The 15237-nt window shown below is 49.8% G+C and overlaps 1 protein-coding gene across 1 annotated transcript in view; it reads left to right on the top strand.

Annotated features, from left to right (window-relative positions):
• The window catches only part of dennd6aa (DENN/MADD domain containing 6Aa), a 58752-nt gene that overhangs the window by 11376 nt on the left and 32139 nt on the right, over positions 1-15237 (top strand). The window contains exons 7-11 of the mRNA XM_064967394.1: positions 1225-1304; positions 1644-1703; positions 3301-3356; positions 3637-3759; positions 6525-6620. Coding sequence (XP_064823466.1) covers positions 1225-1304; positions 1644-1703; positions 3301-3356; positions 3637-3759; positions 6525-6620 — 415 coding nt within the window. The remainder of the gene's footprint in view (positions 1-1224; positions 1305-1643; positions 1704-3300; positions 3357-3636; positions 3760-6524; positions 6621-15237) is intronic.

Raw genomic sequence — 15237 nt, 5'->3', positions numbered from 1 at the left:
TGTGGCCCCTCCCTTGAGTGGAGAGGCTCGTCTGTGGCCCCCCTTGAGTGGAGAGGCTCGTCTGTGGCCCCTCCCTTGAGTGGAGAGGCTCGTCTGTGGCCCCTCCCTTGAGTGGAGAGGCTCGTCTGTGGCCCCTCCCTTGAGTGGAGAGGCTCGTCTGTGGCCCCTCCCTTCAGTGGAGAGGCTCGTCTGTGGCCCCTCCCTTCAGTGGAGAGGCTCGTCTGTGGCCCCTCCCTTCAGTGGAGAGGCTCGTCTGTGGCCCCTCCCTTCAGTGGAGAGGCTCGTCTGTGGCCCCTCCCTTCAGTGGAGAGGCTCGTCTGTGGCCCCTCCCTTCAGTGGAGAGGCTCGTCTGTGGCCCCTCCCTTCAGTGGAGAGGCTCGTCTGTGGCCCCTCCCTTCAGTGGAGAGGCTCGTCTGTGGCCCCTCCCTTCAGTGGAGAGGCTCGTCTGTGGCCCCTCCCTTCAGTGGAGAGGCTCGTCTGTGGCCCCTCCCTTCAGTGGAGAGGCTCGTCTGTGGCCCCTCCCTTCAGTGGAGAGGCTCGTCTGTGGCCCCTCCCTTCAGTGGAGAGGCTCGTCTGTGGCCCCTCCCTTCAGTGGAGAGGCTCGTCTGTGGCCCCTCCCTTCAGTGGAGAGGCTCGTCTGTGGCCCCTCCCTTCAGTGGAGAGGCTCGTCTGTGGCCCCTCCCTTCAGTGGAGAGGCTCGTCTGTGGCCCCTCCCTTCAGTGGAGAGGCTCGTCTGTGGCCCCTCCCTTCAGTGGAGAGGCTCGTCTGTGGCCCCTCCCTTCAGTGGAGAGGCTCGTCTGTGGCCCCTCCCTTCAGTGGAGAGGCAGTGGAGAGGTCTGTGGCCCCTCCCTTCAGTGGAGAGGCTCGTCTGTGGCCCCTCCCTTCAGTGGAGAGGCTCGTCTGTGGCCCCTCCCTTCAGTGGAGAGGCTCGTCTGTGGCCCCTCCCTTCAGTGGAGAGGCTCGTCTGTGGCCCCTCCCTTCAGTGGAGAGGCTCGTCTGTGGCCCCTCCCTTCAGTGGAGAGGCTCGTCTGTGGCCCCTCCCTTCAGTGGAGAGGCTCGTCTGTGGCCCCTTTTTTTTTTATAAAGCGTTGTCTGATCTGTCTCTTTCCTGTTATTTTTCTGCTGTTCAGTTGTTGTGTGTTTTTAGTCGTAACAACTTATTGGCCCGGTGAACCCTGTAGTCTGTCTGTGTGTCTTCATGTGGCTTGTTTCTGTGTGCGACAGCCTGCAACGACATCGACCGCTGGCCCACTCCTCATCCAGGGAAAATATTGGTCCTCCCTATAATGGGTACTGTTATGAAGGTACGTCTAACCCAGGGAAAATATTAAACATCTCTATAATGGGTACAGTACAGCTAAATATTAAACATCTCTATAATGGGTACAGTACAGCTAAATATTAAACATCTCTATAAGGGTACAGTACAGCTAAATATTAAACATCTCTATAATGGGTACAGTACAGCTAAATATTAAACATCTCTATAATGGGTACAGTACAGCTAAATATTTATGTAGGCCTCTTCTACGATTACCAATCAATCAAATATTTATAAAAAATATATATATATTTTTTACACCAACAGTTGTCACAAAGTACTTGAGCAACTTAATCGATAATATTTCTTTCTGTTTTTCTAGGTTCGGATCCCAACATGTTACGACAAGCCTGGAACCTCTCAGCTGGTACAGTCCACACAGGTGAGGATGAGAATCGCCGTGCTACGAACAGCACTACAAAATGGCACCCCGTTCCCTATCACCGCGCTACGAGCAGCACTACAAAATGGCACCCCGTTCCCTATCACCGTGCTACGAACAGCACTACAAAATGGCACCATGTTCCCTATCACCGCGCTACGAACAGCACTACAAAATGGCACCCTGTTCCCTATCACCGTGCTACGAACAGCACTACAAAATGGCACCCTGTTCCCTATCACCGTGCTACGAACAGCACTACAAAATGGCACCCTGTTCCCTATCACTGTGCTACGAACAGCACTACAAAATGGCACCCTGTTCCCTATCACCGTGCTACGAACAGCACTACAAAATGGCACCCTGTTCCCTATCACCGTGCTACGAACAGCACTACAAAATGGCACCCTGTTCCCTATCACCGTGCTACGAACAGCACTACAAAATGGCACCCTGTTCCCTATCACCGTGCTACGAACAGCACTACAAAATGGCACCCTGTTCCCTATCACCGTGCTATGAACAGCACTACAAAATGGCACCCTGTTCCCTATCACCGTGCTACGAACAGCACTACAAAATGGCACCCTGTTCCCTATCACCGTGCTACGAACAGCACTACAAAATGGCACTCTGTTCCCTATCACCGTGCTACGAACAGCACTACAAAATGGCACCCTGTTCCCTATCACCGTGCTACGAACAGCACTACAAAATGGCACCCTGTTCCCTATCACCGTGCTACGAACAGCACTACAAAATGGCACCCTGTTCCCTATCACCGTGCTACGAACAGCACTACAAAATGGCACCCTGTTCCCTATCACCGTGCTACGAACAGCACTACAAAATGGCACCCTGTTCCCTATCACCGTGCTACGAACAGCACTACAAAATGGCACCCTGTTCCCTATCACCGTGCTACGAACAGCACTACAAAATGGCACCCTGTTCCCTATCACCGTGCTACGAACAGCACTACAAAATGGCACCCTGTTCCCTATCACCGTGCTACGAACAGCACTACAAAATGGCACCCTGTTCCCTATCACCGTGCTACGAACAGCACTACAAAATGGCACCCTGTTCCCTATCACCGTGCTACGAACAGCACTACAAAATGGCACCCTGTTCCCTATCACCGTGCTACGAACAGCACTACAAAATGGCACCCTGTTCCCTATCACCGTGCTACGAACAGCACTACAAAATGGCACCCTGTTCCCTATCACCGTGCTACGAACAGCACTACAAAATGGCACCCTGTTCCCTATCACCGTGCTTCGAACAGCACTACAAAATGGCACCCTGTTCCCTATCACCGTGCTACGAACAGCACTACAAAATGGCACCCTGTTCCCTATCACCGTGCTACGAACAGCACTACAAAATGGCACCCTGTTCCCTATCACCGTGCTTCGAACAGCACTACAAAATGGCACCCTGTTCCCTATAGTGAACTACGTTTTGACCAGTGTACCATATATAGTGAATAGGATGCCATTTTAGACTCCTACCATGTCACTCTGAAACACTGCTGGGAGTCTGTCCAAAACCCTGTAACCCTAATTATACCCCATGACTGTTTTTGTTACAGAATGACAACCTGGTGTCCATAGTCCTCCCCACGGTCCACGAGGTAGACTTGTTCACGTGAGTACATGTTAGTAGTGGGGTAGTAGGGTCTGCAAAAGTAGTGCACTATATAGGGAATTAGGGTGCTGGATGTGTTGTTGTACTACCTTCCCAGCTCTCTGATGCCAACCATTGGTAGGGAGTGGGAGTGCAGGTTGACTCCAGCCAGTAGGACACTAAGCTGCTTTATGTTGTTGACACACACACACTGGTTGCCATGGTAACATGCGGTTTCTGTAGAGGGTCCACCCAGGAGGAAGTGGAGAGCAGATACAGTTCCATCTCTTCCCCTCTGCAGGTGTTTCCACCCAGTCTTCTTCCACATTCAGATGTTATGGGAGCTGGTGTTGCTTGGAGAGGCTCTGGTTGTCATGGCACCATCACCGGCAGAATCTTCAGACACTGTTCTGGCATTGGTCAGGTGAGACAAGGAGGGTGTGGCTAGAAAGATTAACATACCTGTTTGTTTGTTTGTTTTTTAAGTACACAACTATTAAGTAAAATACAGTGTTGTGAAAAAGTATGTTCCCCTTTACAATTGTCTCTTTTTTGCATATTTTTTTACACTAAATGTTTTTATATCTTCAATCAAAACCTAACATTAGATAAAGGGTACCTGAGTGAACAAATGACTCCAAATCTGGATAATTCTTTAATTTAATAAACAAAGTAATGCAACGCTAAGTATTTTCCCCCTTATACTCACTAACTGGTTGTGCCAGCTTTAGCTGCAACGACTCTAACCAAACACTTCCTGTAGTTGATCAGTCCAGCTTTAGCTGCAACGACTCTAACCAAACACTTCCTGTAGTTGATCAGTCCAGCTTTAGCTGCAACGACTCTAACCAAACACTTCCTGTAGTTGATCAGTCCAGCTTTAGCTGCAACGACTCCAACCAAACACTTCCTGTAGTTGATCAGTCCAGCTTTAGCTGCAACGACTCTAACCAAACACTTCCTGTAGTTGATCAGTCCACCTTTAGCTGCAACGACTCCAACCAACCACTTCCTGTAGTAGTTGATCAGTCCACCTTTAGCTGCAATGACTCCAACCAACCACTTCCTGTAGTTGATCAGTCCACCTTTAGCTGCAACGACTCCAACCAACCACTTCCTGTAGTTGATCAGTCCAGCTTTAGCTGCAACGACTCCAACCAACCACTTCCTGTAGTTGATCAGTCCAGCTTTAGCTGCAACGACTCCAACCAAACACTTCCTGTAGTAGTTGATCAGTCTACCTTTAGCTGCAACGACTCCAACCAACCACTTCCTGTAGTTGATCAGTCCAGCTTTAGCTGCAACGACTCCAACCAACCACTTCCTGTAGTAGTTGATCAGTCCAGCTTTAGCTGCAACGACTCCAACCAAACACTTCCTGTAGTAGTTGATCAGTCTACCTTTAGCTGCAACGACTCCAACCAAACACTTCCTGTAGTTGATCAGTCCACCTTTAGCTGCAACGACTCCAACCAAACACTTCCTGTAGTTGATCAGTCCACCTTTAGCTGCAACGACTCCAACCAAACACTTCCTGTAGTTGATCAGTCCACCTTTAGCTGCAACGACTCCAACCAAACACTTCCTGTAGTTGATCAGTCCACCTTTAGCTGCAACGACTCCAACCAAACACTTCCTGTAGTTGATCAGTCCACCTTTAGCTGCAACGACTCCAACCAAACACTTCCTGTAGTTGATCAGTCCAGCTTTAGCTGCAACGACTCCAACCAAACACTTCCTGTAGTTGATCAGTCCACCTTTAGCTGCAACGACTCCAACCAACCACTTCCTGTAGTTGATCAGTCCACCTTTAGCTGCAATGACTCCAACCAACCACTTCCTGTAGTTGATCAGTCCACCTTTAGCTGCAATGACTCTAACCAACCACTTCCTGTAGTTGATCAGTCCACCTTTAGCTGCAATGACTCTAACCAACAACTTCCTGTAGTTGATCAGTCTCTCACACCGCTGTGGAGGAAGTTTGGTCCACTCTTCCAGGACTGCTGTAACTCAGCGACCTCCGCAACCAATCTGTGTGGTTTTCGAGTGCGAGCTGCTCAGTTCAGGTCCTGCAACATCTCAATTGGGTTTAGGTCTGGACTTTGATGAGGCCAATCCAAGACATTAAAGGAGTTGCTCTTCAGCCATTCTGATGGAGACTTGATTTTGTGTTTTGGATCATTGTCTCGCTGCGTGACCCAGCTGGGCTTCAGCTCACAGACGGACGGCCTGTCATTCTCCTGTAGAATTCTCTGATACAGAACCGAATTCACGGTTCCTAAAAGCAATGCAAGTCGTCCAGGTCCGGAGGCAGAAAAGCATCCTCAAACCATCACACTACTACTACCACCACCACCACCATGCTTCACCGTTGGTATGAGGTTCCTACCGTGGAAAGCGGTGTTTGGTTTTCTCAAGACATAATGGGACACGTCTCGTCCAAAAAGTTTCACTTTTGACTCCTCTGTCCATGAAACATCATCCGGGTACTTTGTGAATGGAAAAGGGATGATTCTAAATGCGAATGACAGGCCGTCCGTCTGTGAGCTGAAACTGAAGCACAGACACTGATCGAGAACACAAGTCTCCATCAGAATGGCTGAAAAGCAGCTCCTTTAATGTCTTGGATTGGCCTCGTCAAAGTCCAGACCTAAACCCGATTTGAGATGTTGTGAGAGGCATTGTGTGTTGTGTAACTTTGTTTATTAAATACATGTTAATGTTATTTGTTCACTCGGATATCTAATATAATGTTTTGTTTGAATATTATATATATAATATCAAAAAGGGGAACTTTTTCACAGCAGTCTGCGCCAGTAGCTGCCTGCAGTCTGCGCCAGTAGCTGCCTGCAGTCTGCGCCAGTAGCTGCCAGCAGTCTGCGCCAGTAGCTGCCAGCAGTCTGCGCCAGTAGCTGCCAGCAGTCTGCGCCAGTAGCTGCCAGCAGTCTGCGCCAGTAGCTGCCAGCAGTCTGCGCCAGTAGCTGCCAGCAGTCTGCGCCAGTAGCTGCCAGCAGTCTGCGCCAGTAGCTGCCAGCAGTCTGCGCCAGTAGCTGCCAGCAGTCTGCGCCAGTAGCTGCCAGCAGTCTGCGCCAGTAGCTGCCAGCACGCAGGATAATAGACACAACCCCTTAAGATTATCTGTGTGTCTGGAGTTCAATAACTAATTACTGTGTGTGTGTGTGTGTACAGCTGCATCTCTCCACTGCGCTACTGCAGTGACTTCAGACCATACTTCACCATCCACGACAGCGAGTTCAAAGAGTATACCACCAGAACACAGGCTCCGTGAGTAACACTATAGTATAGTAGGACACCACCAGAACACAGGCTCCCTGAGTAACACTATAGTATAGTAGGACTCCACCAAAACACGGGCTCCCTGAGTAACACTATAGTATAGTAGGACACCAACAGAACACAGTCCCCCTGAGTAACACTATAGTATAGTAGGACTCCACCAGAACACGGGCTCCCTGAGTAACACTATAGTATAGTAGGACACCACCAGAACACGGGCTCCGTGAGTAACACTATAGTATAGTAGGACACCACCAGAACACGGGCCCCCTGAGTTGTAGTATAGTAGGACACCACCAGAACACGGGCTCCGTGAGTAACACTATAGTATAGTAGGACACCACCAGAACACGGGCTCCGTGAGTAACACTATAGTATAGTAGGACACCACCAGAACACGGGCTCCGTGAGTAACACTATAGTATAGTAGGACACCACCAGAACACGGGCTCCGTGAGTAACACTATAGTATAGTAGGACACCACCAGAACACGGGCCCCCTGAGTAACACTATAGTATAGTAGGACACCACCAGAACATGGGCCCCCTGAGTAACACTATAGTATAGTAGGACACCACCAGAACACGGGCCCCCTGAGTTGTAGTATAGTAGGACACCACCAGAACACGGGCTCCGTGAGTAACACTATAGTATAGTAGGACACCACCAGAACACGGGCTCCGTGAGTAACACTATAGTATAGTAGGACACCACCAGAACACGGGCTCCGTGAGTAACACTATAGTATAGTAGGACACCACCAGAACACGGGCTCCGTGAGTAACACTATAGTATAGTAGGACACCACCAGAACACGGGCTCCGTGAGTAACACTATAGTATAGTAGGACACCACCAGAACACGGGCTCCCTGAGTAACACTATAGTATAGTAGGACACCACCAGAACACGGGCTCCCTGAGTAACACTATAGTATAGTAGGACACCACCAGAACACGGGCTCCGTGAGTAACACTATAGTATAGTAGGACACCACCAGAACACGGGCTCCGTGAGTAACACTATAGTATAGTAGGACACCACCAGAACACGGGCCCCCTGAGTAACACTATAGTATAGTAGGACACCACCAGAACACGGGCCCCCTGAGTAACACTATAGTATAGTAGGACACCACCAGAACACGGGCTCCGTGAGTAACACTATAGTATAGTAGGACACCACCAGAACACGGCCCCCTGAGTAACACTATAGTATAGTAGGACACCACCAGAACACGGGCTCCCTGAGTAACACTATAGTATAGTAGGACACCACCAGAACACGGGCTCCCTGAGTAACACTATAGTATAGTAGGACACCACCAGAACACGGGCCCCCTGAGTAACACTATAGTATAGTAGGACACCACCAGAACACGGGCCCCCTGAGTTGTAGTATAGTAGGACACCACCAGAACACGGGCTCCGTGAGTAACACTATAGTATAGTAGGACACCACCAGAACACGGCCCCCTGAGTAACACTATAGTATAGTAGGACACCACCAGAACACGGGCCCCCTGAGTAACACTATAGTATAGTAGGACACCACCAGAACACGGGCTCCGTGAGTAACACTATAGTATAGTAGGACACCACCAGAACACGGGCTCCGTGAGTAACACTATAGTATAGTAGGACACCACCAGAACACGGGCTCCGTGAGTAACACTATAGTATAGTAGGACACCACCAGAACACGGGCCCCGTGAGTAACACTATAGTATAGTAGGACACCACCAGAACACAGTCCCCCTGAGTAACACTATAGTATAGTAGGACACCACCAGAACACAGGCTCCCTGAGTAACACTATAGTATAGTAGGACACCACCAGAACACGGGCCCCCTGAGTAACACTACAGTATAGTAGGACACCACCAGAACACGGGCCCCCCGAGTAACACTATAGTATAGTAGGACACCACCAGAACACGGGCCCCCCGAGTAACACTATAGTATAGTAGGACACCACCAGAACACAGGCCCCCCGAGTAACACTATAGTATAGTAGGACACCACCAGAACACAGGCCCCCCGAGTAACACTATAGTATAGTAGGACACCACCAGAACACGGGCTACGTGAGTAACACTATAGTATAGTAGGACACCACCAGAACACGGCCTCCTGGGTAACACTATAGTATAGTAGGACACCACCAGAACACAGGCCCCCTGAGTAACACTATAGTATAGTAGGACACCACCAGAACACAGGCCCCCTGAGTAACACTATAGTATAGTAGGACACCACCAGAACACGGGCTACGTGAGTAACACTATAGTATAGTAGGACACCACCAGAACACGGCCTCCTGGGTAACACTATAGTATAGTAGGACACCACCAGAACACAGGCCCCCTGAGTAACACTATAGTATAGTAGGACACCACCAGAACACAGGCTCCGTGAGTAACACTATAGTATAGTAGGACACCACCAGAACACGGGCTCCCTGAGTAACACTATAGTATAGTAGGACACCACCAGAACACAGGCCCCCTGAGTAACACTATAGTATAGTAGGACACCACCAGAACACGGGCTCCGTGAGTAACACTATAGTATAGTAGGACACCACCAGAACACGGGCTCCGTGAGTAACACTATAGTATAGTAGGACACCACCAGAACACGGGCCCCCTGAGTAACACTATAGTATAGTAGGACACCACCAGAACACGGGCCCCCTGAGTAACACTATAGTATAGTAGGACACCACCAGAACACGGGCCCCCTGAGTAACACTATAGTATAGTAGGACACCACCAGAACACGGGCCCCCTGAGTAACACTATAGTATAGTAGGACACCACCAGAACACGGGCCCCCTGAGTAACACTATAGTATAGTAGGACACCACCAGAACACAGGCCCCCTGAGTTGTAGTATAGTAGGACACCACCAGAACACGGGCTCCGTGAGTAACACTATAGTATAGTAGGACACCACCAGAACACAGGCCCCCTGAGTAACACTATAGTATAGTAGGACACCACCAGAACACAGGCCCCCTGAGTAACACTATAGTATAGTAGGACACCACCAGAACACAGGCCCCCTGAGTAACACTATAGTATAGTAGGACACCACCAGAACACAGGCCCCCTGAGTAACACTATAGTATAGTAGGACACCACCAGAACACAGGCCCCCTGAGTAACACTATAGTATAGTAGGACACCACCAGAACACAGTCCCCCTGAGTAACACTATAGTATAGTAGGACACCACCAGAACACAGGCCCCCTGAGTAACACTATAGTATAGTAGGACACCATCAGAACACAGGCCCCCTGAGTAACACTATAGTATAGTAGGACACCACCAGAACACGGGCTCCGTGAGTAACACTATAGTATAGTAGGACACCACCAGAACACGGGCCCCCTGAGTAACACTATAGTATAGTAGGACACCACCAGAACACGGCCCCCTGAGTAACACTATAGTATAGTAGGACACCACCAGAACACGGGCCCCCTGAGTAACACTATAGTATAGTAGGACACCACCAGAACACGGGCCCCCTGAGTAACACTATAGTATAGTAGGACACCACCAGAACACAGGGCTCCCTGAGTAACACTATAGTATAGTAGGACACCACCAGAACACAGGCCCCCTGAGTAACACTATAGTATAGTAGGACACCACCAGAACACAGTCCCCCTGAGTAACACTATAGTATAGTAGGACACCACCAGAACACGGGCTCCCTGAGTAACACTATAGTATAGTAGGACACCACCAGAACACGGGCTCCGTGAGTAACACTATAGTATAGTAGGACACCACCAGAACACGGGCTCCGTGAGTAACACTATAGTATAGTAGGACACCACCAGAACACGGGCCCCCTGAGTAACACTATAGTATAGTAGGACACCACCAGAACACGGGCTCCCTGAGTAACACTATAGTATAGTAGGACACCACCAGAACACGGGCCCCCTGAGTAACACTATAGTATAGTAGGACACCACCAGAACACGGGCCCCCGAGTAACACTATAGTATAGTAGGACACCACCAGAACACGGGCCCCCCGAGTAACACTATAGTATAGTAGGACACCACCAGAACACGGGCCCCCCGAGTAACACTATAGTATAGTAGGACACCACCAGAACACGGGCCCCCTGAGTAACACTATAGTATAGTAGGACACCACCAGAACACAGGCTCCCTGAGTAACACTATAGTATAGTAGGACACCACCAGAACACGGGCCCCCTGAGTAACACTATAGTATAGTAGGACACCACCAGAACACGGGCCCCCCGAGTAACACTATAGTATAGTAGGACACCACCAGAACACGGGCCCCCCGAGTAACACTATAGTATAGTAGGACACCACCAGAACACGGGCCCCCCGAGTAACACTATAGTATAGTAGGACACCACCAGAACACGGGCCCCCCGAGTAACACTATAGTATAGTAGGACACCACCAGAACACGGGCTACGTGAGTAACACTATAGTATAGTAGGACACCACCAGAACACGGCCTCCTGGGTAACACTATAGTATAGTAGGACACCACCAGAACACAGGCCCCCTGAGTAACACTATAGTATAGTAGGACACCACCAGAACACGGGCCCCCTGAGTAACACTATAGTATAGTAGGACACCACCAGAACACGGGCTACGTGAGTAACACTATAGTATAGTAGGACACCACCAGAACACGGCCTCCTGGGTAACACTATAGTATAGTAGGACACCACCAGAACACAGGCCCCCTGAGTAACACTATAGTATAGTAGGACACCACCAGAACACAGGCTCCGTGAGTAACACTATAGTATAGTAGGACACCACCAGAACACGGGCTCCCTGAGTAACACTATAGTATAGTAGGACACCACCAGAACACAGGCCCCCTGAGTAACACTATAGTATAGTAGGACACCACCAGAACACGGGCTCCGTGAGTAACACTATAGTATAGTAGGACACCACCAGAACACGGGCTCCGTGAGTAACACTATAGTATAGTAGGACACCACCAGAACACGGGCCCCCTGAGTAACGCTATAGTATAGAAGGACACCACCAGAACACGGGCCCCCTGAGTAACACTATAGTATAGTAGGACACCACCAGAACACGGGCTCCGTGAGTAACACTATAGTATAGTAGGACACCACCAGAACACGGGCTCCGTGAGTAACACTATAGTATAGTAGGACACCACCAGAACACGGCCCCCTGAGTAACACTATAGTATAGTAGGACACCACCAGAACACAGGCCCCCTGAGTAACACTATAGTATAGTAGGACACCACCAGAACACGGCCCCCTGAGTAACACTATAGTATAGTAGGACACCACCAGAACACAGGCCCCCTGAGTAACACTATAGTATAGTAGGACACCACCAGAACACAGGCCCCCTGAGTAACACTATAGTATAGTAGGACACCACCAGAACACAGGCCCCTGAGTAACACTATAGTATAGTAGGACACCACCAGAACACAGGCCCCCTGAGTAACACTATAGTATAGTAGGACACCACCAGAACACAGGCCCCCTGAGTAACACTATAGTATAGTAGGACACCACCAGAACACGGGCCCCCTGAGTAACACTATAGTATAGTAGGACACCACCAGAACACGGGCTCCCTGAGTAACACTATAGTATAGTAGGACACCACCAGAACACGGGCCCCCTGAGTAACACTATAGTATAGTAGGACACCACCAGAACACGGGCCCCCTGAGTAACACTATAGTATAGTAGGACACCACCAGAACACGGGCCCCCTGAGTAACACTATAGTATAGTAGGACACCACCAGAACACGGGCCCCCTGAGTAACACTATAGTATAGTAGGACACCACCAGAACACGGGCCCCCTGAGTAACACTATAGTATAGTAGGACACCACCAGAACACGGGCCCCCTGAGTAACACTATAGTATAGTAGGACACCACCAGAACACGGGCCCCCTGAGTAACACTATAGTATAGTAGGACACCACCAGAACACGGGCCCCCTGAGTAACACTATAGTATAGTAGGACACCACCAGAACACGGGCCCCCTGAGTTGTAGTATAGTAGGACACCACCAGAACACGGGCTCCGTGAGTAACACTATAGTATAGTAGGACACCACCAGAACACAGGCCCCCTGAGTAACACTATAGTATAGTAGGACACCACCAGAACACAGGCCCCCTGAGTAACACTATAGTATAGTAGGACACCACCAGAACACAGGCCCCCTGAGTAACACTATAGTATAGTAGGACACCACCAGAACACAGGCCCCCTGAGTAACACTATAGTATAGTAGGACACCACCAGAACACAGGCCCCCTGAGTAACACTATAGTATAGTAGGACACCACCAGAACACAGTCCCCCTGAGTAACACTATAGTATAGTAGGACACCACCAGAACACAGGCCCCCTGAGTAACACTATAGTATAGTAGGACACCATCAGAACACAGGCCCCCTGAGTAACACTATAGTATAGTAGGACACCACCAGAACACGGGCTCCGTGAGTAACACTATAGTATAGTAGGACACCACCAGAACACGGGCCCCCTGAGTAACACTATAGTATAGTAGGACACCACCAGAACACGGCCCCCCTGAGTAACACTATAGTATAGTAGGACACCACCAGAACACGGGCCCCCTGAGTAACACTATAGTATAGTAGGACACCACCAGAACACGGGCCCCCTGAGTAACACTATAGTATAGTAGGACACCACCAGAACACAGGGCTCCCTGAGTAACACTATAGTATAGTAGGACACCACCAGAACACAGGCCCCTGAGTAACACTATAGTATAGTAGGACACCACCAGAACACAGTCCCCCTGAGTAACACTATAGTATAGTAGGACACCACCAGAACACGGGCTCCCTGAGTAACACTATAGTATAGTAGGACACCACCAGAACACGGGCTCCGTGAGTAACACTATAGTATAGTAGGACACCACCAGAACACGGGCTCCGTGAGTAACACTATAGTATAGTAGGACACCACCAGAACACGGGCCCCCTGAGTAACACTATAGTATAGTAGGACACCACCAGAACACAGGCTCCCTGAGTAACACTATAGTATAGTAGGACACCACCAGAACACGGGCCCCCTGAGTAACACTATAGTATAGTAGGACACCACCAGAACACGGGCCCCCCGAGTAACACTATAGTATAGTAGGACACCACCAGAACACGGGCCCCCCGAGTAACACTATAGTATAGTAGGACACCACCAGAACACGGGCCCCCGAGTAACACTATAGTATAGTAGGACACCACCAGAACACAGGCCCCCCGAGTAACACTATAGTATAGTAGGACACCACCAGAACACGGGCTACGTGAGTAACACTATAGTATAGTAGGACACCACCAGAACACGGCCTCCTGGGTAACACTATAGTATAGTAGGACACCACCAGAACACAGGCCCCCTGAGTAACACTATAGTATAGTAGGACACCACCAGAACACAGGCCCCCTGAGTAACACTATAGTATAGTAGGACACCACCAGAACACGGGCTACGTGAGTAACACTATAGTATAGTAGGACACCACCAGAACACGGCCTCCTGGGTAACACTATAGTATAGTAGGACACCACCAGAACACAGGCCCCCTGAGTAACACTATAGTATAGTAGGACACCACCAGAACACAGGCTCCGTGAGTAACACTATAGTATAGTAGGACACCACCAGAACACGGGCTCCCTGAGTAACACTATAGTATAGTAGGACACCACCAGAACACAGGCCCCCTGAGTAACACTATAGTATAGTAGGACACCACCAGAACACGGGCTCCGTGAGTAACACTATAGTATAGTAGGACACCACCAGAACACGGGCTCCGTGAGTAACACTATAGTATAGTAGGACACCACCAGAACACGGGCCCCCTGAGTAACGCTATAGTATAGAAGGACACCACCAGAACACAGGCCCCCTGAGTAACACTATAGTATAGTAGGACACCACCAGAACACGGGCTCCGTGAGTAACACTATAGTATAGTAGGACACCACCAGAACACGGGCTCCGTGAGTAACACTATAGTATAGTAGGACACCACCAGAACACGGGCCCCCTGAGTAACACTATAGTATAGTAGGACACCACCAGAACACGGGCCCCCTGAGTAACACTATAGTATAGTAGGACACCACCAGAACACAGGCCCCCTGAGTAACACTATAGTATAGTAGGACACCACCAGAACACAGGCCCCCTGAGTAACACTATAGTATAGTAGGACACCACCAGAACACAGGCCCCCTGAGTAACACTATAGTATAGTAGGACACCACCAGAACACAGGCCCCCTGAGTAACACTATAGTATAGTAGGACACCACCAGAACACAGGCCCCCTGAGTAACACTATAGTATAGTAGGACACCACCAGAACACGGGCCCCCTGAGTAACACTATAGTATAGTAGGACACCACCAGAACACGGGCTCCCTGAGTAACACTATAGTATAGTAGGACACCACCAGAACACGGGCCCCCTGAGTAACACTATAGTATAGTAGGACACCACCAGAACACGGGCCCCCTGAGTA

The sequence above is a fragment of the Oncorhynchus masou genome, chromosome 6 (genome assembly GCF_036934945.1).
Source record: "Oncorhynchus masou masou isolate Uvic2021 chromosome 6, UVic_Omas_1.1, whole genome shotgun sequence".
In the NCBI taxonomy this organism is placed as follows: Eukaryota; Metazoa; Chordata; class Actinopteri; order Salmoniformes; family Salmonidae; genus Oncorhynchus; species Oncorhynchus masou.
This window is presented reverse-complemented; position numbering and strand designations above follow the sequence as displayed.